The following is a 26503-nucleotide window of genomic DNA, read 5'->3' on the forward strand; positions in this document are numbered from 1 at the left end:
TAAGTGTTCACTATTCCTCAGTGTCCTGTGAGCGTAACCAGAATAGCACACGCTACATACGTGCTAGTTGCTAATCCTAAAGCAAGCAAAATGGTGCATTCAGGGTACTTTCACAACGTTGAAAACTTTGGCTTTCTTCGATAACGTTTTAAGGGGAAAAATAATGGGCCATTTAGCCCAATTGGCCAATTGTTTTGGCCGATGTTTGAAGGCCAATAATCGGCCGATTATAATCGGTGGCCGATTAACCGGTTGGGCCCTAATAATAATAATAATAATAATAATAATAATAATAATAATAATAATAAAAATAATAATAATAATAATAATAATAATAATAATAATAATAATAATAATAATAATAATAATAAATCCCAGGCCAGCGGCTGTTCTGTGGTTTTCCAGACGCACCTTTTTAACCTTTTGAAACAAACTCGCGGACCGAAATAAACAGCGCCCCCCTGGCGGCCAACCGGGAAAAATCCGGCGAGTCCAAATAGCTGCAGTAGCCTATATTTAAATTCTTATATTACAAATAAAGATGACTTGACTTGGCTTATGGGCTTATCATTATTTTCTTTTGTCGACACCAAATGAAATTGTCTGTAGAAGTTGGAGCACACAAAACATTGAGGCTCAGTTTGGCTCTTTCAAGTCTCTTTTACCCATTCCTGTTAGTGCTTTGCAAGATTACAGCAGTCCGGTCACATCTGGCTGTCCGACGGACAAGTTGTAAAAGCAGCTTTTAATTAGTCGGTAACGATGGGGACGACAATCTGCCACCCTCCGTTGTGTCCCCCCTGCTCATACCAAGGTCTGCAACTGCAATTAACTCAATAACTAAATGGATCATGGTAGGGCTGTGCAATTAATAGAAATTAAATTACGATTTCGATTATAACCCTCTACGATTAAAAAATAGGCATAATCGTACAAAAACGATTATTAATAATAGTAGAGCTGAAACAACAATTCTGCCTCGGATAGCCGCTGAGATAGTCGTAATCAAGCTAACGGCAGTATGGATGACAGTACAATAGGCTGTGAGAAACCACATTTCAAAATAAATCTTCCTTTACCAAGTAGTATATATGGATCAATGCATTGTAGAACTTTTATTTTTAAATTGTTACCGGAAGCATCTCATCGGGGCTTACAGCGAGCTAACCGCAGTGTTCGCGGTCATGTGTAACCTTAAACCGGACGCTAGTTTGTTCGCCTTTTCATCCGCGTTGAGTTGATTAATGATGAACGAATCAAGTCATTTGAATGGCTCTTTAACGTGAACGATGGGAACCGAGTCTTTATTGACACGTTCAAAGACAACGACAAGCCATCCCCCGCCACCTCTTTCCAACTATAGTGCGCCGAGCATTCGCTTTCCAAGGGAGCGTTGTCTTAGCACATTACCGTCAATCAAACAATTAACTTGTAAGTGGCTCGTTAAGGTCTGAAATACGCGCAAAAAAACAAAACAAAAAAACTGCTCGCTGCGCGTGTCATACATGGCAGAAGTGAAGAACACAACAACAGGATTGGCCGGCGTACAACAACAACTCCAGTGCGGTGAGCAGGGGGTTAGGAAAAGCTTGCCACCAATTAGAACAGTGTACACACGTGAGGGCCAATGGATGTAGTGTTGTACATACACATTTATATTTTCCTGAGTTCTACAAAATTATGAAACCTTACTGAATGTTATTTTTTAAGACTATTCCATACGTCAAAATGAAACAATGAACGGCACAACCTGTCAAGCATCACTCGTCCTACAGAAGTGTACCGTAGCTGGTGGTGTGAAAGTGGACAGGGGGATTTTTCATGACTCACCCACAGCAAAAGGAATGACCTGCTGCTTAGTGGTTTAAAAGCATGGTACTAAATAAATAGTCGAAAACAAGTTTGAAGTTGAGTTTTTAGTGATATTTTTTACCAATTAGTTACACAAACATGATCAATAAACCATGCAAAACGTTATTGTTGATGAAAATACACCTCGAGTCTGATGTACAGTGTTCCCTCGTTTTCCACTGTGGTTAGGTTGCAAAAAATACCCAAAATTCGTGAAGTTGTTAGCTTTATGTTTTAAATTTATTATACGTGTTTTAAGGCTCTAAAACCCGCACCACACAGTTTATACACTTTTCTCGAGGCATTTACACTTTCTCAAACTCTCTTGTTTAAACATTCTCAATGTTCAAACTTTCATAAATGTTATGAAAGAGGTATATTACTGTGTAAAAAAAAAAAAATCTTCAATACAGTAGTCATGAAAAGTGAACCGCGTTATAGCGAGGGAACACTTAATTTTTTTTAAATCATGTCCTCTTTGATGCTGACAGCCTGACTAATTTGCCGTTCCTACTGATCACTTATTAACAAACCACAGTTACTCAAATGTGCTATTTATTTAGCTGACAAAAATTGCTATTGTCTGATGTCACTTTAGTTCCATTGAATAAAATCTATGGGAAGAGATTTGTCTAAAATCTCACTGTTTCAGAGGAAAATAGTTGCCGACATAATATCCAGTGTCCAAAGGACGTTTTCTAACTTTGGTAACGCCAAAAAAGATAATTAAAGTTTTTAACATCACAGTCGCCATGTTTATGTTTAACTTTGATGGACGTCGTTAATGTATTTGGTGAAAATCTGAGCACAGAGGCAGCAGAGGTATTTGGTCCATAACGATCTGCTATAAAATGAGAGTTTGGTCACAGTTAATTAAAAACATTAGGCATATTTCAATGCACTACTTGTTTTCTTCTGTGTGTTTACAGCTAATTTTTAATACATTTTAAATTAAATTAATAATTAAGATTTACTCAATTAATGTGTTTAATTTTAGAACTGCTAAAAAACTGTAAATTTTACTCAACATTATCTCTGATTGGTTTTCTAGTGGCATGGTGGATGAGTGGTTAGCATGTCTTCTTCCCATTGCAGAGGATGCCGGTTCGAGTTCAGATATCGGGCTTCCTGGGTGGAGTTTGCATGTTCTCCCCGTGTTTCGTCGGTTTCCGCCCACATTCTGAAAAACGTGCATTGTAGGTTAATTGGAGTGACTAAATTGTCCCTCAGTGTGATTGTGACTTTATGGTTATTTGTATTTATTGCAACACATTTAGTCAATGTACTAAAATGTTTTGGGTTAAGAGTTCAGTATAATAGAAAAAGTTAATACAACTAGAGTAAGTGCAATTTCTGGAGAAATTGCGTGGGAATGCTGAAAAGTGGAATGCTAAGATTTAAACGCTGGGCTCTGCACTTTAACAACTGTGCCACCAAGCAGTATCAGACACCTGGTAAGACACCTGCCCACGTCTGACGCTAGCTTTTTATTGGTCGTTTGGGAAGACTGACGGCATGAGCGTGGCTGCTCTCAAATGAATTGAGAGAAGAACGACTCACTTCAAGAAGTGACCCGTTCACTCACGTTCACTGAAAAGATTCGTTCTAAAGAACGAATCGGTCGTGACGACACAACACTATTACCAACTGTGCAACCAAGCAGTATCAGACACCTGGTATTGATGATAAGTTATATGTATGGAAGTCAGCGTGGAAAGTGGGCGTAGAAAAAGTTCAATGTCAGTGAAAATGAATAGGGAAAAGTTGATATTAAACATTTAAAATTGTGCAAATACTGTAAGTAATGTGGAATCAGACAATATATACCCCGGGAGGCGCAAATTTTTGAAGCTAGTTGAAATTTGAAAAATGTAAATTGGAAGTATTAAGTGGGAGTTGTTACGCGGCAAAAAAAAAGTGTGGAGAATAAAAACATCACAATTACATATGTAGGAATGCTTCAGCATTCCCACAATTACTTATTTATTTCATATTGGTAATCAATTCATGTTTTTAACATTTACTTAATAAACAATGCCTATGACCTAACTAGACTAAGTGCAATTTCTGGAGTAATTGCGTGGGAATGCTGACAGCTGAATGCTAATAGATGAATGCTAAGCTGAACGCTTATGAAGTAAATTGAAAGATAAATCATGTGAAAATTAAAGTTTTCATTGAAGTTGAAAGATAAATTAATAAAATGAAAACTTGAACTGCAATCTGCCTAAGGTGGGATATAATGATTTCAGAGAAATTATAATCCATATCCTGATAGTCAGTTGGTACCAAACCATCAAATGTACTAAAATGCGATTCAACCGGGGTTTGAACCCAGGTTCTCCATGCGGGAAGCTGTTGCTCTAACGGCTGAGCTAGCTTGCCTCCTTCATATTCATCGTTAATGGTGTATGTATTTTAAATATAGCCATCTGATGACAGCCAACGTGCACTTAATCATTTCAGTTACCATATTTGCAATGTACAGTCTGAGGTGGGATTCGAACCCAGGACCTCCTGGTTAGTGGACAGCGCACTTAACCAAGCGCGCCACTGAGCAGTAGCTGAGAATTGGTAATGATGATCAGTTGTATTTATGGAAGTGGGCATGGAATGGGAAAAAGTTCAATGTCAGTCCCATTGAAAATGAATGGGGAAAAGTTGATCTTTAGCGTTAAATTGTGCGAGTACTGTAAGTAATGTTGAATCAGGCCATATATACCCCGGATGGCGTGAATTTTTGAAGCAAGTTGATATTTGAATGCTGTAAATCGGAAGTATAATGTAGGAGTTGTTTCTCTGCAAAAAGGTGAGGAGAATAAAAATCCAAATAACATATGTGGGATGCTTTCAGCATTCCCACAATTACAATAACTACATCACGGTAAGGAACTTTATAATTACCTTTAGTTAGAGTTACTTAATATTTCCCACATGTAATCAATCTTTAGTCGCATGTAAATGTTACTTAATTCTGTTGAGTATGATATGCTTGATATTGACTTATAGAATTTACCGAACTCTTTTACTACCACACGTTATTAAAAAAAACTTTAAAAATGCTTTGATCATTTACATCATCCTTGAAAACGTTATGTTTCATCAAAGTTCATACACATTGAGACCATTGAAAAGAGATACAATGTTGCCATCTGCTGGTTATAGATAGTGAGGGTTTTTGATTCCACAACTCATTGACCAGGCAGCACGTGCTGCACATAGACCAGGGGTGTGACCATAAGGCCTGTGGGCCAGATCAGACCCACAAAGGGGTTTAATCCGGCCCGCGATAGGATTTTGTCAATGTAAAGTTTAAAAAATAAAAAAAATAAAATTGTAATGTCAGACTATTTAATCAGCCGGCCACAATCAAAACGTATGAATTTATAATTTCACAAGCAGTCCTCAGATGAGCAATGCAACTTGTATTGTATGGGGAATCGTCCTGAATGTCATTATCTTACACACAACTTAAAGTTATGTTTATTATTATTATTATTAATTGTTTTTGTTTGTTTGTTTTTTTAATCATAGACCGACAAACATGTTAAATACGAAAAAATAAATCAATTACTAGTAAGGATTAACATCCTTTTAACGTCATTAACTGCGCCACACAATGCATTCTGGGAACAATATATGCAAAAGAGGTGGATTTAACACGTCCGGAACGTATACTGGCAAAGTGTTGCCACGTTCCATTTGCATTTGTGTTATTTTTCGGAACAATATGATTACAGTTGAGCTCAGTAATTTAGGGCTGGTCCACGAAAATCTGCGTATAAATGACGGCAATCGTTTTTAAGTTATATACCGTTATTTTACTGATGCAGCCCACTCGGTAATATATTTTCCTCCATGCAGCCCCTGAGCTAACATGAGTTTGACACCCCTGACTATTCGGTGAACTGCCCATTGATAAAAAAACAAAAACAAAAAACAAAAAACACGTAGTTTACATCATTTAACGTTTATGGCGGCATACATCGTGATTTTACTCATCGTTATTAAATATTTTTGGCGGTCAAAGAGTTAATTGGAGTGAGTGCAAATGCTTGCAAGATTTTTTTGATGTAGATTTTTCAAGTTGTTTTTTTTCAGTGTTTTGTAGAGAGGCCATACATGTTTTTGCATTTCTTGTCATAATGCAATTATGTAGAAAAACGAGATTTTAATACGTTACAGTCGTTTAAATCAAACCAACAACGGCATTTTCCTTCCCTCAAGAGGACTCGAATTCCTGGTGCAGTCACTGCAATCAAGCAGAGATCAGGGGGAGCGTGTCAGAAACATGTGCTTCCCTGCACAGGATGTAAAGAGTCAACAAGAAGGCCATTTACTCCCAATTAGGGAAATAAAACCAGACAGGAACCATAGTTATAGCCTACTCCAATCAGCACCAGGGGTCACTGGACAGCGGCGGCAGAGGCGGCGGGTTTCGCTGTTGCTCCGCGGGACCATCGGCAGCCGCGCACTTATCGTCTTCGTTTTGGGCCCAAATTAATTTTTTTAAACAGCTAGGAAACAAAGACCAGTAAAAGGGTCACCATCATTTTTGGTAAGACATAAGCGTCTTAAATTTTAAAGATAACTTATTTTGTTTACATAGCTGGTATTTAGTTTTTATTTTCCATTAAAGGGATACTTTATTTATTTAGCCATTTTTGGCAGTCAAACATTAATATTTTGTCTATAATAAATTTGATAATTTTAATTATTTTTCATGTACAATTAGTACCTTTAAAAACACATTTTGCAGATTGCTGTCGACTGAAAATAACATCACAAGGGCTCAGGTAACCAATCACAGCTCAGCTTGTGTATGTCACATGACCAAACTTAGAAAACAGGTGCGCTGTGATTGATTATTTGAGCCCTTGTAATGTCATTTTCAGTCGACAGCAAGTTGCAAAATGTGTTTTGAAGGGTACTAATTGCACGTGAAAAAATAATGAAAGTATCAAATTAATTAGAGTCAAAATATTAAATTTTTATTGCTATAATGGGCTAAATAAGAGAAGTATCTCTTTAAAGTTTTCTCATATATATTTTACTAATACTGCACTAAAAATATTCACCAACACACTCTACCCTCCTGTTGACTTGGGTTTAATCATGGTACCGAAAGCATTTGTGTTTCAGTGTTTGTACTTGCTTCGGCTTCAGTTCTTCATTTTTGGCATGCAGATATCAAGTCAAGCTTCAGTGAACAAAAGATTCATTTCAAATTCAACGTAAGATGTAGTTATGTACAATTTGGTGGAGAAGAATTATTTGCACAGTGCTTAGTGTTAATTTGTTTTTGACCTGTACTTGCACAAATAAACTGATCAAATTGATTTGATCTATTTTATTTATTATTATTTATTTTTTACACACAAGCGTCTTCAGCATTTAGATGGAAACGGCATAAGTGGAATTTATAATACTACAAAGATGAATGACACCCATTTTCAATCACATGTATTTGTAGGCGGGGTATTTATATGTGTTTTTTTTAATGCCAAATGTTTTGTCTCATTCAAGTTAGAAACATTTCTGTGTAAACTCTAGGGATGTAACGATATCCAAACATCACGATACAATGATATCACGATATGAAGGTCACGATACGATAATTATCACAATATTGATTGGGATGGTGGGGCGGGGTTGGCGATATTTAAAAAAGGTCACAATATATATTATAAAAAAAAAAAAAAAGACCTCATACTAAAAAAAAAGCTGTGCTTTTGTACATAGCAAATTCACAAATATGGCACCTTACTGAACTGTACTGTATTTAATTTCATTTATTTAATTCAATCTCCAGTGTAAGAACCTTATTTATTGATTGATTGAATTTTTAGTTTTTATTTTATTTGTATTTTTATTGTTATTAATTCTATCTCTGGTGTAATAACCTTATTTATTGATTGATTGATTGATTTATTGAATTTTTTTTTATTTTATTATCTGTTCTTATTGTTGCTGGATATGTAAATTTCCCAGAGGGAGCCATCCCAAAGGGATCAATAAAGTCAAGTCTAAGTCACACATTGAGTTCCTCCACATATTGACTCGCTTAACAAGCATATTACATTCCCCTTCATCTGACAATTACCACAGATTTTAAACAAAGAAGGCCAAAACATCCCAAATGAAAATTAAATTGCACTAATAAACTAGCCACTAGAGGGTGCTAGAACTGCACAAATGGAAATCAACCTGACTTTTTTTTTTTAACAGATGTGTTCCCTTTAAATATTGTGAACACGACGACGATATTGTGGCAGTTTTAATATCACGATATTACGATATTGCCCTTATCGTTACATCCCTAACATAAAAGGCCAAAACATCCCTAATGGAAATTAAATTGCACTAATAAAATAGCCACTAGAGGGTGCTAGAACTGCACAAATGGAAATCAACCTGACTTTTTTAACGGATGTGTTCCCTTTAAATATTGTGAACATGACGACGATGATATTGTGGCAGTTTTAATATCACGATATCACGATATTGCCCTTATCGTTACATCCCTAACATAAAAGGCCAAAACATCCCTAATGGAAATTAAATTGCACTAATAAACTAGCCAACAGAGCGTGATACAACTGCACAAATGGAAATCAACCTGACTTTTTTTTTTAACAGATGTGTTCCTTTTCAATATTGTGAACATGACGACGACGATATTGTGGCAGTTTTAATATCACAATATTGCCCTTATCGTTCCATCCAGAGAAAACTCCCCTCCAACAGTAACTTTTGTTACATCACTGCTTCTCAACTAAAGATTTGGATCTGCCTTGGCTCACCACAGCCTATAGCAGTCGAGAAAACACACTAGTTTCTTCACATCCAGCAAAACAAAGAACAGGGGCCCGGGGGGAGAATTATTTTGGGTTTGAGACATGGGGAGGCCTTTTTTTCTTCATAGATGTTGGCAGTGGAATGGACGTGTAGGCAGGAAAATGGAATCTGGGAGGAAAACTAATGATGAAAAAGTCTACTGCGCTCTGTGCCTTCATTAAATACATGGAAAGAGCGAGAGACACACATCTGGATTCAATCTATTTCCCTTTGATGGCATCAAGTGTTCTTTTCCCAGATCAGGGGCAGGAACCTAGGGGATGTCTATATGGCAGCTCAGAGCCCTGAGTCAAGTCCTGCCATCTGAGCACATGAACTCCGTCACCTACACCAACCAGCTCCCTTCATGTCCGATCCAGCAAACTTGCCAACACTGAGCGTGTCTAGCGTGTCACTTTGGTTTTCACATGCACAGAAAGCTCACGTAGGAACATCCTTCTCCATGTTGATGGGCTATCTTCACATGATCAAAAGTATATCGTGACCAGATTTCAACCTAGTTTCCTTTTTCAGAAAAACAGTTGACGTGATGGATTACGGGAGCACGGAACTGCCAATGTGGAGTAAACATTTTTGACGAGTAAATACATTTGAACGTATTCGTGAGTACGTTCAGATTTATTTGCTAGGGATGTAACGCAATAAGGGACGTAATACGATAATTATCACGACATTGTGGCGGCGATGTTGCCGAAAAAAGGTCGCAATATAAAAATTAGCTCATACAAAAAAAAACACACAATATTGTGTTTTTATACATTACAGCAATGAAAAATATAAAATTACAAAAATATTTTATACATATATATATATATATATATATATATATATATATATATATATATATATATATATATATATATATATATATATATATATATATATATATATAATATAAATAAATATATATAAAAAAATGCTTGCAAGTACATTTGCTTGTTTAAATGTATGTGTTGAGAATGTTTACTTCACAATGGCAGTTCCACACGTCCGTACTGGATACTCATAGTTCTGGTTAATAATCTGTTGGAATTCATCCCAAAGTTAGTGAATGGGGTTGAGTTCAGGGCTCTATGCAAGCAAGTTGTTCAACCTTGATTAAAACACATCTCATCATGCATTTATGGAATTTGCTGGGTGGACTGAGGTCATCAGTAAGGATGTAACGATAACGGCAATATCGTGATAGCGTGATATTAAAACCAACACAATATATCGTCGTCACCATGTCACGATATTAAAAGCAGCACATCTGTTAAAAAAGTCGGGTTGGTTTCCATTTGTGCAATTGTAGCACCCTCTGGTGGCTTTTTTTTTTTTTAGTGTAGTTTAATTTTCACAAGGCATGTTTTGGCCCTTCTAAGTTTAAAGTCCACGATAATGGTCAGATAAAGGGGAACATAATATACTTGTGAGTCAATATGTGGAGAACTCAATTTATTGTATGTATTAATTTCTTATTCAATTGTATTCATTTTTATTTATTTATTAGGTTATTCATTAATTTATTAATTTTGTTAATAATAATAAAAATTATTTTTTTTGTAATGCTTGTATTAGTGCCTCAATATATATATTGTATTTATAATTTTTTATATGTATAATATTTTCACATTTTTTATTGCTGTAATGTACAAAAACAATATTGTGTGTGTGTTTTTTAGTACGAGCTTTTTTTCTTTTTTTTTTTTTTTTTTTTTACAATATTGCCTATCTTTTGTATTGCCAACCTCCCCATGATATTGTGATAGTTATCGTATCGTGACCTTCATATCGTGATAATACCGTATCGTGATGTTTGGATATCGTTACATCCCTAGTCATCAGTGGAGGAGTAAAAGGGCTTTCTCAAAATGTTTTGACGAGCTCCAGAAAAGAATGAATATATGAATTTTCATGCCATATGAGGACTGTGTGCCTGTGCCCCAACTGCTTGTCCTCGAAAAGTGCATTTTTATACTTTACTCGTGACTTGAAATTGCATTAAGACAGTAGTCTTATTCAAGCCCATTATCTTGAAAGGTGCAGTCGAACATTGACCATTTTCTGCAATTTCTGTTTTTAATGCGGAATAATTGCGCAGATGGAGGTTTTTCAGTGTTTTGAAGGGAACAATAACATGATAGTTTCAAAAGCATGATACCATCAAATATTTGTGCTTTTATTCCCCTAACTGGTGTCATACAGACTAATTGCCAACCAACCAGTTGTCTTGTGAAGTTTTGAGGGTAGGTGGAAGACATTAGGCAGAGGTTTTGAGTCCATTTAAGGGATAGAACTACTGCATAGATATAATTTAAGAAAATGTGTAATAAAAATGCAACATGATGTGCAACACAACTAACAGACTTGTTGTGGCTATTTTTTATTTTATTTTTTTTAAATCTATCCCAGCTGACATTTGTCAAGAGCAGAGGTACATAACACTCCACAATGTTTGCCAGTCATTTGCAGGGCACATAAAGACAAACATCCATTACTAATAACTAGGGATGTAGCGATAAGTGCAATATCGTGATATTGTGATATTAAAACTGCCACAATATCATCGTCGTCATGTTCACAATATTTAAAAGGAACACCTGTTTAAAAAAAGTCAGGTTGATTTCCATTTGTGCAGTTCTAGCACCCTCTAGTGGCTAGTTTATTAGTGCAATTTAATTTTCATTAGGGATGTTTTGGCCTTCTATGTTTCAAATCTATGCTAATTGTCAGATGAAGGGGAACCTAATTTGCTTGTGAAGCGATCAATGTGCTTGCATTAGCAAGTAAGTGCCTCAATATTGTTATTAGAGATTGGAGGTGGTTTATATGCATTGCTGTTATGTACAAAAGCACAATATTGTGCAAGCTCATTTTTTTTACAATATTGTGATTTTTTTTTAATATCACCAACCCCCACGCCCCCCCCCCCCCCCCCCCCCCCCCCAAAAAAAAAATAATAATATCGTGATAATTATCATATCGTGACCTTCATATCGTGATGTTTGGATATCGTTACATCCCTACTAATAACTAATGAACTAACATAACAAATTAATGGCATTGCCCTTTTCATTCAGATATTTAAGCATCAGATGCAAACAGAGACAATTTGAAGGTTAAAAAGAGGGGGAATTTATCGATTCTTTGTTTTGTGCCATGTTCGAAGCCTAAACATTTTTTCCTTCACGTTCATAAAGCTGTGAGCTTTGCCAGGCCTAGAAGCAATACGGCCAAAGAGTGTTGATGGCACCGATGGTTCGGTTGGTTGCAAAGGGGGAGGTGACTTATTGAAGGGGCCTGTTGAAAGTCCGACACATGCAGTGCCACGTAATTATGGAGCTCCTGTGAGTGCCGGCAGGACTCAGAGAGAGAGAGAGAGAGAGAGAGAGAGAGAGAGAGAGAGAGAGAGAGAGAGAGAGAGAGAGAGAGAGAGAGAGAGAGAGAGAGAGAGAGAGAGAGAGAGAGAGAGAGAGAGAGAGAGAGAGAGAGAGAGAACTTTGAAAGGGACACGCTGCGCTTTGAGCATCTGGTCGTCATCAGGGAAGCAGCGGCCCATCCCATATGCGCACATGTGATCCAGCCGAAGCGAACAGAATTCAAGATCATCTCTCCCTTGAGCTAGCATTTTGAAAGTGTCTCTCAGGCTGCCAGTTAGACGAAAATTTGTTCTAGTTTTCAAGTGTTGATCGCCGCTGCTGGATGAGAGGTTTGATAACGGAAACAAATAAGAAAAAAAGCTTTTGCTTTGTTTGTTTGAGCCCTCCGTGGCTCATTTGGATATGAACAAATTAACTCTCCTCTCCTCTACAAACAGAATAGCAGACTTCGTCTTCGACAATTAAGACAGACGCTCTGCTATTTGTTTTGTTCTAAGCTTCCGGGTCACCAAATTCTACGTTTCCCTGTTGCGTCATGACTTCTAGTTATGCACATGTAATGGACAGGCAAGCCACGATATCAAACCGCCTGGAGAGTCCCATCACGTCTAACATTGACAACTTGCAAGCCAAAAAGAACTTCTCGGTTAGCCACTTGTTGGATCTGGAGGAAGCTGGCGAAATGGTTGGCAACCAGGCTGACGAGAGCGTCGGGGAAGCCGGGAGAAATATGCTGGAGTCCCCCGGACTGACCAGTGGAAGTGACACAAACCAACAGGACAGTAAGTCGGCTTTTTGAAATTGCCCTGAACACGTCCCCGCACCCAACGTAAACGTAATGTATCGCTAATATTTGATTAGTAATTACTATAGGTTTGTTCGTGAGTTTTGGTAAGTCGTCATGACGGCCTCGCCCTCACTCGACCATTAATTCTCCATTCAAGTTTTGATGTCGATGGAGTATGATGGTAAATTATCTAAATGAGGTCTCCAATTTCTTGTTTAATGGGGGAAATAAAAGATTAACAATTTGAAATGGCATTTCAATTAAACAATAGATGTAAACGTGCATCAGTGAGTGATGATGACGACTATATTATTAGCTGAAATTGCCATTTTTATTCATAAAGGCAGAGGACGATCGAGTAGGAAGGCAAAAACAAAACAAAAAAAACAAACAAAAAAACGTATGCATTAAGGAGGGGAAATGAACGCTCCCTCGATCATCTCCTCGAGGGACCTTTTCAGCAAGTGGACGAGAACGTTATAGGATTTAACGAGTGTTATTGTTATGTTTAAAAAGCTCAAAATCGAGAGGTGCGACTGAGAGAAAAAATGCGAGTGGAAGTGCCCATAGGTCACGTCGTTAATTTACGGTTATTTTCGACCTGTCAAACACCCTCAGACTATTGGACGCTAATGGTTTGTCATGATTAACGCACGTGTCTTTGCTCGAACAATTACGGAATGAAATAACACTCGATCGCATTGGGACTTCAAAAAACAAAAAAAAACACACACAAAAACAGATGGAATGAATCATTTGCTCAATAAACTTGCAGCAATATGCGTTCTGTTATTCAAGATCAACGAGGACATTGAGGAAAGAGTCTTCCGCGGTTTATTTTATGCCAAACATTTAACTAGAAATTACACGAATATCCCAATTTTAACAAAAATATTTTGGATTCGCTTTAGTTAATTTATTCTTCAGTATTATATCGTGGGCTACTGTGCATCAAATATGTAATTAACTGAAAACTATTCTTCATTGAATTTGATTTGCGGTTTTTAAATTATTATTATTATTATTATTATTATTATTATTATTATTTGCCAGTATCATACCTCACTGTTTTTGATCAAGAGATGCTATATGCAAGATAATAGCAAGCATTTTTTTTTTCTTCATGACAATCGCATTTTTGAATGGAAAGTTTGAGGCAAAAAGATTTCTAAACTTGTAAAATACCTTGTTTGACGCATGCTGTTATTTTTAATAGACACGTTTTGCATTTTGTCATAAGCATAATTAGTCAATAGCTAATTAAATTCGCAGATATATTATTATTATTATTATTATTATTATTATTATTATTAATTTATTTATTTACTTGTCTTCGTTCTTATTTTACCTTGCCATGAAATTGATTTAATCATTTTCCCACATATAATCGATAAAGCTGCAAACAGTTTCTCAAATGCGCTTACATTTAGGTTAGCAGGAATACAATATCGGCCTCGAGCCTATTTTTTAATGGAAGCATGCAGAAGACAATACAAAGTGAGACCCGTTTTAACAATAGCATTTAAAGATAATTGATAAGAAATTGAAAAAACATGATTTGGATTTTCCTCTCTGATCAATAGACCTGACAAAGCCGAGAAAATCATTTCAGTAATTGACCTGTTCTCATTTACTGTGTGAAGGGCGGCTGTTTGTTTTTTAATGAAAGGTTATAGGTCAACACGTTTTGAAACTTTTCAACTTGTAATTGAATCTAAAATGACCCACAGACATGTCAATTACTGCCAATCACCCAAATGAATTCTGTTCACAACGTTATGAATCCCAGACTTGGACTTTTTCTGACGAATGATTTAGATGCCGAGCAAAAAAAGGGGATGAACGCTCATAAATTTACATATTCCGATCAGAATTTGTAAGATGTATAGAGCATTATTTTGTGTTTTATGTGATTCAAATTAAACTACAGGGCATTTAGTCATTTAATAAAACACAGCAATACAGGAACGTCTCAGAAAATTAATATTGTGATAAAGTTCATTATTTTCTGTTATGCAATGAAATAAGCAAAAATGCCATACATTCTGGATTCATTACAAATCAACTGAAATATTGCAAGCTTTTTATTATTTTAATATAGCTGATTATGGCTTACAGTTTAAGAAAACTCAAATATCCTATCTCAAAATATTAGAATATTTCCTCAAACCAAGTTAAAAAAAATCCATAATCAGCAATATTAAAACAATAAAGGCTTGCAATATTTCAGTTGATTTGTAATGAATTCAGAATGTATGACATTTTTGCTTATTTAATTGCATTACAGAAAATAATGGACTTTATCACAATATTCAAATTTTCTGGGACAGTCCTATATGTAAAGAAAATGTGATTTCCCCAGTTCAGTCATCAGTCTATATCCAAACTTATAGATATGTGTGCCATAAAAAATAGCATGGAATTATTAATTACGTATGTACTCATGTATTCATTGAAAGATGCACGTGTCTATTTGTTTCCGTTACAATTAAGTAAAATAAATAAATAACTAAAATTGCACACAAAGTAGTGAGGCCAGATAGCGACCTACATTTTTTTTTTTAATGTAAACTATAACGTGAGTATATCAGAACTTTTCAAAATTCCATTTTTACTGATAATTCTGCAGATAATTTGTGTATTAAATCTGTGGAGTGTGGAAATAATCTCTGCTTAGATAAAATGGTGGCAAGCAAACAAACATGCTCAGTGTTGACACGCTTCGCTGTCGGGTGGGGGGAGGATTGTGCTCCAATCTACTTTCGAGATCAGACATTTATTATTTATTTGATGTCATTTTAAACATACCGCCACGTTTGTCTTCATCTGAGAGATATGTAACAAGATTGCATCAGATGGTAAAATCAAAATCCATGACAGCAGCTATCCCAGGAAAATATTACTGATTCAAAGACAAATGTAAAATATTGATGATTAACACAACAAGTTCTGTTAATCATTACTAAAAAAAAGGAAAAATTAATTTAATAAAAATACCTGTTTCAGGATTGGCAGCATTAATACTGTTGAGATGATTAGAATTTATTCGTAATATTTTCTCGAGTATTAAATAAAAAAAGTCAGTACTTTACATCCTTTTACTGTGTTTATTTCTTGAGATTGTTATCACTGCAGTTTAACATTTGAATGAGCATCTTACAGTTTTAAAAATGCTCAAATGGTCTTTTTTTTTTTTTTTTAAATATACCTTAACCAGTGTCAAAGAATTAACATATAACACACAAACATAGCAAATTTAATATTTTAATTGGGTAAATTAACCAGAAAAATTTATCTGTCGCAGTCACACTGTTTGAAGCTATAGAGTCTGAAAACTAAATGCAGCATTTTAGAAAGAGATATTTCAGCTGTCTAATATGGACTGGCTTGTGTTGCTGTGTCATGATAATAAACCAATAAATGCAGGTATATTTATTAGGGATGCAACGATATCCAAATATTACGATATGAAGGTCACGATACGATAATTAGTTGGCGATACAAAAGGTCTAAATATTGTAAAAAAAAAAAAAAAAAAAAAAAAAAAAAAAAAAAAAAAAAAAAAAAAGAGCTCATAGAGAAGAGCTCATACCAAAAAAACCCCCCACAATATTGTTTTTTTTTACATTGCAGCAATGAAAAATCGAAAAATATTATAAATATGATATATATATATATATATATATATATATATATATATATATATATATATATATATATATATATATATATTAGGGGTGTTAAAAAATCGATTCGGCGATATATCGCGATACTACATCGCGCGATTCTCGAATCGATTAAAAAAAAAATCGTATTATTATTATTATTATTTTTTATTTTTTTTTAAGAGCTCAGAATTGTTCATTCGGTAGTCTTACCGATTCAACGTCTTATCATCATTGCCTTTTTTATTTTTTTATTTTTTATTTTTTTTGTGTGTGTGAATCGATTTTTAAACTTCCATTTTTAATGGAAAAATATTCAACAAAACGTCTGACTTCGGGTTAGGATTCACACCTTGAGCATGTAAGAATGTTATATGAACGGAACATTAAGCCTTAATATTTTATTTTAATGCTGTTCAAACATGAAACAGATTACAACCTCTATAAGACTGAAATTTCAGATAAATAAATAATACATTTTCATATAAATCTTACACTCTACAAGCTTACTGATTAGTATTTTCTAAATTTGAATGAAAAAAAATCGCAACAATCGACTTATAAATTCGATTCGATAAATTCGATACTATATATATATATATATATATATACACACATACACACACACACACACACACATGTGTGTATATATATATATATATATATATATATATATATATATATATATATATAGGCACTAATACAAGCATTACAATAAATTGAAACATTTTTATTATTAATACAATTAATAAATTAATAATTAATTTAATTAAATAAGAAATTACATAAAATGAATTCCCCCACATATTGACTTTGTTCACAAGCATATTTCGTTCCCCTTCATCTGACCATTATCGTGGATTTTAAACATAGAAGGGCCAAAACATGCCTTGTGAAAATTAAACTGCACTAAAAAAAACTAGCCACCAGAGGGTGCTAGGACTGCACAAATGGAAATCAAACAAACTTGTTTTTTACAGATGTGCTACTTTTAATATCGTGACATGATGACGACGATATATTGTGGTGTTTTTAATATCGCAATATCACGATATTGCTGTTATCGTTACATCCCTAGTATTTATTGATCTCTGTAAGTAGGGGAGACCGGGGCTAGAGGGCCCAATGAAAAAGTGGAATACTTGTTTTCCTATAAGCAGGGCTGGACTGGCACAAATAACGGGCCTTGGCATTTTGACTCAGGCCCGCCGGCCCAGCCCGATTCCTGACCGCCCTTGGCTACCACATAGCTCGACCGCTGATGTTTAGGTTCAGTTTGCTCTTAATATGGTAAATTGATTATGCTTTGCACAACCCAAAGTAACATTTTTGATCTTCATATATTTTGAAATGCCGTGCAATTGGCTGGCAACCAGTTCAGGCTGTACCCCGCCTACTGCACGGCTGGGATCGGCTCCAGTAACCCCCGCGACCCTTGTGAGGAGTAAGCGGTTGAGAAAATGGATGGATGGATATTTTGTCGTGATAGACCGATATGGTTTTTCCAAGGCTGATACCGATACAGATTATTAGTAGTCAAGGAGGCTGATAACCGATATTTCAAGACGATATTTTCTTCGTCACAGCTGGAATAACTGAGGGAGCAAATTGGCTCCTGCAAGGTGCGTTCGAAATATTCATTTACAGTAAAATAAAAAAAAAAAAACTTTTTTTTTCAACTATATTGACAGATTTGTTTTAAAAATTATTTTTAAAAAAATGCAGGGAGATTCCAGGGTCATTAGCATATGTTAGGCTAAATAATGAATTTAAAAAAAATACAAATTAAAAAGCAAATAAATAGATCCCTAAAGATTTCTATTGTAAATAACATTTTCTAAAATTTCAACATCATTTCTTGATTTATTTATTTTATTAAAAAGTGTAGTAGGTAGTTCCTATTCTTTTATTATTATTATTTTTTTTATAAAGTGGTAATTTAAATAGACCCAAATATGAAAAGTTCCCAGCATCTCAGTGACAAATACATGCAAATGTAGCCATTTTATTTATTTATTCTTTTTTTTTTTTTATGGTTCGTAAAACGTTTCAAAAGATCTTTGCAGTGAATTGTCTGAATATGTTCCAAATGTGTTTACAAGTTAAAACTGACTGTATAAACAAATTACAATTCCTGATGAAAACCCCAATTTCGCTACCTTCGCAAATATTCACTGTCATTTTGGGGTTTGTTTTTGTTGTCACATATGCAAAGAATGGGCAAATGAAAAATGCACCTCTGGCAACTCTGTTTACATGTGCCAGAATTGTTCTTCAGATGATGAGTCTGAGGAGTGAGGAAATGAGTTTGCCAGGTTGTGTTTCATTGTTGAAAAATTGATTTTCCAATTGTTGGAACTACAGTATGCCCACGTCAGGACTGGTTTAAGTTTCATCATGAACCATCCAAAATCCTTTATTTTTTAAAATTCAATTTAATCTCAAATTTCCAGTTTAAGGGAAGCAAAACAGACATTTGAGCTGAGAGATATGACCTCCATGCCAGCAGTTCCTGAAGACTTTAATCTAGTTCATAATCTTTTATTGTGGGAATGCTGAAGCATTTTTATTCTCCACATTTTTTGCTGCGTAACAACTCCCACATAATACATCCAATTGACACTGCTCAAATTTCAACTCGCTTCAAAAATTTCACACCTCCCGGGGTATATATATCGTCTGATTCCGCATTACTTATCGTATTTGCACAATTTAACTTGTAATATCAACTTTTCTCCATTAATTTTCAATGGGACAGATATTGCTAAGTACCACTTTCCACGCCCCCTTCCATACATATAACTTACCATCATTACCAGCATTGTCAAGTAATCAGGAGGTCATAATTTCATAATTTATCTCTCAATTTACTTCATAAGCATTCCACATGCATTGAAATCATAGCATTCAGCGATCAGCATTCCCACGCAATTTCTCCAGAAATTGTACTTAGTCTAGTGTATGTTAAAGTTTGCTCAATGATGGCTATGGTAAATTTTCAAGATCAATGATAAACAATTTCTCTGGCTGTAAGAAAAAACAAAACCAGGAGAATAAGTGCTTTATTGAGTGCTTTATATTGGCAACTAGCCTCAGTCTCCCCAACTCCTTGTCTAAGATGACTTATTTGCCTTTTATTTGTGGTCATCGAAGAAAAAAGCCCATCATTTGAGGTAGAATTCCCCTGTTCCATGTCCAGTAATCCAGTGTTTCCCAGCCTTTACTGAGCCAAGGTACCGATTTTTAGTAGACAAATCTCACCAACAATCGCACAAAGAGTAGGAAAACTGAAATAATGATGATCTCGTCTCTCTGTTTACTTGACTTACTCTGTGGGAAATCTTGGCCTGTTTCATTAAACACAACGCTGATACACTTGCTGGAAGTCATAACATTCTGTTGTAGGAATTGCAAGTGGTGGGATGTGTAGCTTTTGTTTTTTTTGTTTTTTTAAATCTTTCTCCAGTTACTTGAACATGTCATTGTTCTTCCTGTCTGTATGTTGTGTGTACTTAACGCTCACACAGGTAAACAAAATGCTACAACAACAAAACGAACTTTTCAATACACTCCTAAATCAACAACAGGAACAATTTAAAGGATTTGTTAAAATAATACTGGATTCAACTAATGCACGCATTGACAATATCACCAGAGAACTACAAGAAGTTAAGGGGAGTCTGCAATATACGCAAAAGGAGGTGGATGATCTTAAAACAACTCAAATTAATCACATTGAAAACGGTAAAACCATGCAAACTGAAATGTACAAAATATGTGACAGTTTAATCATTTTAAATGAGAAAATGGAATATTTAGAAGGACAGTGTAAAAGAAACAATCTGATTATTGATGGAATTGAAGAATCACCAGGAGAAACATGGACTGACACTGAAGATAAAGTAATGAAACTATTCAGAGATAAATTACAATTTCAGGAGAAGATAGAATTGGAGCGTGTGTATCGGACTGGCAAACGGGAAACTGGGAGGACCAGACCCAGGACAATTACAGTTAAATTTGAAAAGTACAAAGATAAAATAAAAATTCTACAAAAAACAAAACATCTTAAGGGCACAAACATATACATAAATGAGGATTTTACTGATATTGTTCGAAAAAAACGGAAAGAACTTATACCAGAAATGAAAGCAGCACGGGAAAGAGGAGATATTGCCTACCTAAAATACGACAAGCTTATAATTCATCCCCGTACAAGCACACCCAGACACTTGCACCAACACAACTCATCAATAAAATGAAGGAAGACACAGTACACTTGATGACGAAAAGTTGACAAATACTAGAATGGAAAATCTATACCCAAACACAAAAAAATTACAAATATTTGATTATACGGAACATAAGACATCTGATCCAGAAAATGGCATTGATCCAGATAAATTTTTATGTAGTAACAACTATGACCTTGCCTGCGAGTACCACACTGATGAGCAATTCAATGTAAATGTAAGTAAGGATTTTCGTGCATTCTCAATCATACATTTTAATAGTAGAAGTCTATATAAAAACTTTACAGAAATAAAAAAATGCTTGAGTAAAATAAATAAATTCCAAATTATAGCCATATCAGAGACATGGCTTGATAATGAGAAAATAAGCGATATAGAAATGGAAGGATATGAATTGTTTACAATGAATAGGGAAAACAGAAGGGGAGGAGGAGTTGCAATATATGTTGATAAGGTTTTCAAATGTAGTAAAATTGAACATCTAACTACTACTGTGGATAATGTAATGGAATGTGTAACTATTGAAGTTCACATAAAAAATATATCAAACGTAATTATAAGTTGTATATATAGGACACCAGGATCATGTCTTGATACATTTAACGATAAGTTAACAGATATCCTTAGTTATACAAATGATAAAAAATTGCGAATATTGTGTGGTGATTTTAACATTGATTTATTAAATCCTAATGGACATCAGAAGACAACTGATTTTATAAATATGATGTATAGTAATAGTTTATTTCCTGTTATTATAAAACCTAGTAGAATAACAATCGATACAGCTACACTAATTGATAATATATTCACAAATAAAATTGACCTTAAAATAGAAAGTGGACTCCTTATTAACAATATAAGTGATCACCTCCCGATCTTTGCAATTTTTTATGATTATTTTGATAAAAAAATGAAGCCGACTACTTACACATTTGAAACTAGAGTAAGAACAACACACTCCATGGCTGCCTTTAAGTTGGATTTAGAGAAACACAACTGGTCTGAGGTTTATTCAAATAACGATCCTGATATTGCATATAGTGAATTTCAGTCAACCATTATTTCTTTATATAATAAACATTGTCCATCAATTAAAATTACAAGAAAGTATAAAGGTCCAAATAAGACATGGATGACGAAGGGAATACAGAATGCATGCAAAAAGAAAAATAATTTATATAAAAGATTTATTAAATTGAGAACTGTGGAAGCTGAAACAAAGTACAAGATCTATAAAAATAAATTAGCAAATATTATTCGAATAAGAAAGAAAGATTATTACCATGAATTATTAGAACAGAATAAAAGCAATACACAAGAAATATGGAAAACACTAAATCATGTAATTAAAAAAAGTTCTAAAAAAACAAATTTTCCACAATATTTTATAAAAGATAACGATATGGTAATTGATGAAATTTCTGACATAGCTAATAATTTTAATGAATATCTAGTTAACGTGGGCAGTAACTTGGCAAACAAAATCCCAGAGCCAAGAAACAAACGTGAAATAGATAAGAACATTGTAAATAATTCATCCACAATGTTTCTTAATGATGTTAATGATATAGAAGTATTAAATGTTGTGAAAACATTAAAAAATAAAAAGTCTACTGACTGTCTTAACATTGATATGACATTAGTTAAAAGTATTATGAAATATATTGTACAACCTTTTACATATATTTGTAATTTATCATTTAAAACTGGTATATTTCCATCAAAAATGAAGATAGCCAAAGTCATTCCTGTTCATAAAAGTGGAGAAAGACACACGTTTAATAACTACAGACCAATATCATTGTTGCCACAGTTCTCAAAAATTCTAGAAAAATTATTTTCATATAGATTGGATAATTTTATTGAGAATCATAAGCTCTTAAGTGAAACCCAATATGGGTTTAGAGAAAAACGGACCACCTCAATGGCAGTCATGGAGCTTGTAGAAGCAATATCTACCGAAATAGATAATAAAAAATTTACTGTTGGGATTTTTATGGATTTAAAAAAAGCTTTTGATACTATAGATCATTCTATATTAATGAATAAATTAAATAAATATGGAATAAGAGGTTTAGCTTATAAGTGGATGAAAAGTTATTTGGAAAATAGATATCAGTATGTGCAGTTTAATAATGTACAATCAGAACACATGAAGATCACTCATGGAGTTCCCCAAGGGTCTGTGCTTGGCCCTAAATTATTTATACTGTACATAAATGATATTTGCTATGTCTCAAAAATATTGAAAAGTGTCTTATTTGCTGATGATACAACTTTCTATTGTTCAGGAGAAAACCTGAAGCAGCTTCTGACTACTGTGGAGTATGAATTGAATATAATAAAAAAATGGTTTGATGTAAATAAATTATCATTGAATTTAAATAAAACCAAGTTCATAGTTTTTGGCACTAGACAAATCACTCATCAAGTTAAAATTATGGTGAATTCAATTGAAATAGAAAGGGTGAATGAAAATAAATTCCTTGGAGTTATTATCGATGATAAATTATGTTGGAAGCCACACATAGAAACTGTTAAAAGGAAAATGTCAAAAATCATAGGGATACTCTATAAAAGTAAGGATGTTTTAAACATGAAATCATTATATATATTATATAGTTCACTATTATTACCATATTTGACCTATTGTGTGGAATTATGGGGAATGGCATATAAAACAAATACTAACACTGTTTTCAAATTGCAAAAGAAAGCTATAAGAATTATTAATGGATCAAAATATACAGAACCAACACATCCACTATTTATTAAATTAAATGCAATGAAATTTTATGACTTGGTGGATTTTAAAATAGCACAAATAATGTATAAAGTTTATAACAATTTACTCTGCCACAGTACTCAGAAGTTATTTGAAATTAGACACAGTCCTTATGATATAAGGGGTACAAGTGTGTACAAAAAACCCAAAACAAGAACAAATATTAAGCAAAGGTGTGTATCTGTAAAAGGTGTTGATCTGTGGAATCATTTGGAAATTGCTCTGAAAAATTGTGACTCAATGCTGGAGTTTAAAAAAATGTTTAAAAGTAAAGTTCAAAAAAATTATCTATGTCAGACCAGAATATGAAAAATGTACATGTGAGTATGTGTAAATGATCTAGATAGGTATTATGGTATATGTTTAGTAAATTTATGTATATATGTTTTTGGTAAATGTGAATATGTTAAGTGCACTTGTGTATATGTGTGTATATGTATGTATGTATATGTGTATATGTATATATATATATATATATATGTGTGTATGTATGTATATATGTATATATATATATATAACTTGGATTATATATATCATTTATTATTATTATTATTATTATTATTATTATTATTTTTTTTTTTTTTTTTTTTAATAATTAGTAAATTAAAATTGTATTAATAATGAAATAAGTTTAAATATATTGAGTAAAAGGGGTAGGACTAGATATTTTTATAACTTCTTCCTACTCCCTTTTGAACATGTAAGTTATGATTGATTGAATGATTATTTTATTGGGATTTTCTTCTCTTTTGATTGTTGTTGTTTTCTGTTTTATTTCTGCTGTTCATCTGTTTATATGTTCAAAAAAATAATAAAAGGAAAAAAAAAAAAAAGGAAAAAAGGTATAGATTGATTAACTCATTCACTCCCGGTGACAAGTATACTTGTCAATTATAATTTTTCAGAGTGGTGATAGATGGGAAGAATCTGATTATGCGCCACTGTAAATGTCAAACTTGGAAACAACTTTACTGATGCCCAACCACCGGTAGATGACATCATTGCCCCATTTTATACGAAATAAACACAGTTTGAGAGTCCATGGGAGAAATGGCTGGATTTTGGCAAACCTACATTTTTCTACTGTCAATTATATAAACGGGACGGGGCAAAAAGTATTCTATTATATTTATATTATTACATTCTATATTATATATAGTCATTTGGTAGATTCGGCTTATATATAATTATTGAACGTAATATCGTGGGAGTATTTAAAATTTTGACATTTTCTAAAATGACTTGTAGTGAAAAAGTTTTTAAGAAGGATATATTATGGGGAAAAATTAAGTGAAATTGGGCAATTTTCCTCGTCACCCCTGATGATCTACAGCACAATCGTGCTGGTTGAGAATCACTGCAGTAATCGATACGGGCCCTTTGAACAAGCCTGACCTTATATTTTCAGTCCACCGTTGTTATTATTTCCAATATGTCCATAAGTGCAAGGTTTACATTTCATACATCATATAGTGATTGAACTACAATCACTCCCATCCATAATTATCCACATTTAATGAAGTAATAACCATATTAACGTTACTTACTTTTGCCATGCGGTATATATAATAATAATTTAAAAAAAAATAGCAAATATAACTTAATGTTCAAAACCAAATAGTGACGTTAGCTACATACATGATATCACATTGAAATCTCTTTTTATTTACAGTGCTGTATAATGTCTGCATGACCAAGTCGACCCAAAATCTTTTCAAATCAGTTCAGTTTTGAGATCATCTTTCTCTTATGTTTTGTGTTTATTTGGAACTCAAACTGCAACACACACAATCTTCATTTTTTTTATTATTATTATTTTTTTAGACGAGCAGATGAACACAGAGGAAAAGAAGAAGAGGAAACAGCGCAGGAACAGAACGACATTTAACAGCAGCCAGCTGCAGGCTCTTGAGAGAGTGTTTGAAAGAACACACTACCCTGACGCTTTCGTTCGAGAAGACTTGGCCCGTCGGGTCAACCTGACTGAGGCCAGAGTGCAGGTAAGGAGAGGGACATACGCCTCATGCCTTTGTAATACACTTGTGTGCGTGGTGTGTGCGTGTGCACGCGTGTATGTAAAATGAAAAAAAAAAAAAAAAGAGCATCTAACAACAACCTCTGGTGCTCATTTGAGAATCACGTGCATATATATATATATATATATATATATATATATATATATATATATATATGTAAGGGGTGTAACGATATCCAAACGTCACAATAGGATATATTATTACAATATGAAGCGAACGATAATTATCATGATATTGTGGGGAGTTTGGTGATATTAAAAAAGGTCACAATATTGTAAAAAAAAAAAAAAAAAAAATGGGCTCATACTAAAAAAAAAAAAAAAAAAAAAAAAAAGCACAATATTGTGCTAACAGCAATGTTGTTATTATTATCATTATGTTATTATCATTATGTTATTATTATTATTATTATTATTATTATTATTATTATTATTATTATGTTGTTGTTGTTGTTGTTGTTGTTGTTGTTAATGTACGCACACATTGAGTTCCTACACATATTGACTTGCTTCACAGGCATATTACATTCTTATACAATATTGTGGCAGTTTTAATATCACAATATTGCACTTATCGTCAAATCCCTAACATATATATACATACATATTTTTATATATATATATATAATCCCTAACATATATATACATACATATTTTTATATATATATATATATATATATATATATATATATATATATATATGTGCTGTCAAATGATTACAATTTCTAATCTGATTAATCACACTTTTTAATTTTGATTAATCATGATTAATCAGCTAATTTACTTTCGGAATATAAAATAAATACAAATTACCGTAATATTTTGACAACGCATTTTATGATATGAATGTCATTTCCAACCATTGATTAAATGCATGTATGCAATTGCATGCATGCGTGTATTG

General features: G+C 33.7%; 1 protein-coding gene across 1 annotated transcript in view; it reads left to right on the forward strand.

Moving 5' to 3' along the window:
* Window positions 1-12237: 12237 nt before the first annotated feature.
* Window positions 12238-26503, forward strand: part of prrx1b (paired related homeobox 1b) — a 44895-nt gene continuing 30629 nt past the window's right edge. Inside the window, exons 1-2 of the mRNA XM_077535125.1 lie at window positions 12238-12853; window positions 25389-25564. Of these exons, the coding sequence (XP_077391251.1) occupies window positions 12607-12853; window positions 25389-25564 (423 nt within the window). The 5' untranslated portion in view covers window positions 12238-12606. The remainder of the gene's footprint in view (window positions 12854-25388; window positions 25565-26503) is intronic.

Source organism: Festucalex cinctus, chromosome 10 (assembly GCF_051991245.1).
Source record: "Festucalex cinctus isolate MCC-2025b chromosome 10, RoL_Fcin_1.0, whole genome shotgun sequence".
Taxonomy (NCBI): Eukaryota; Metazoa; Chordata; class Actinopteri; order Syngnathiformes; family Syngnathidae; genus Festucalex; species Festucalex cinctus.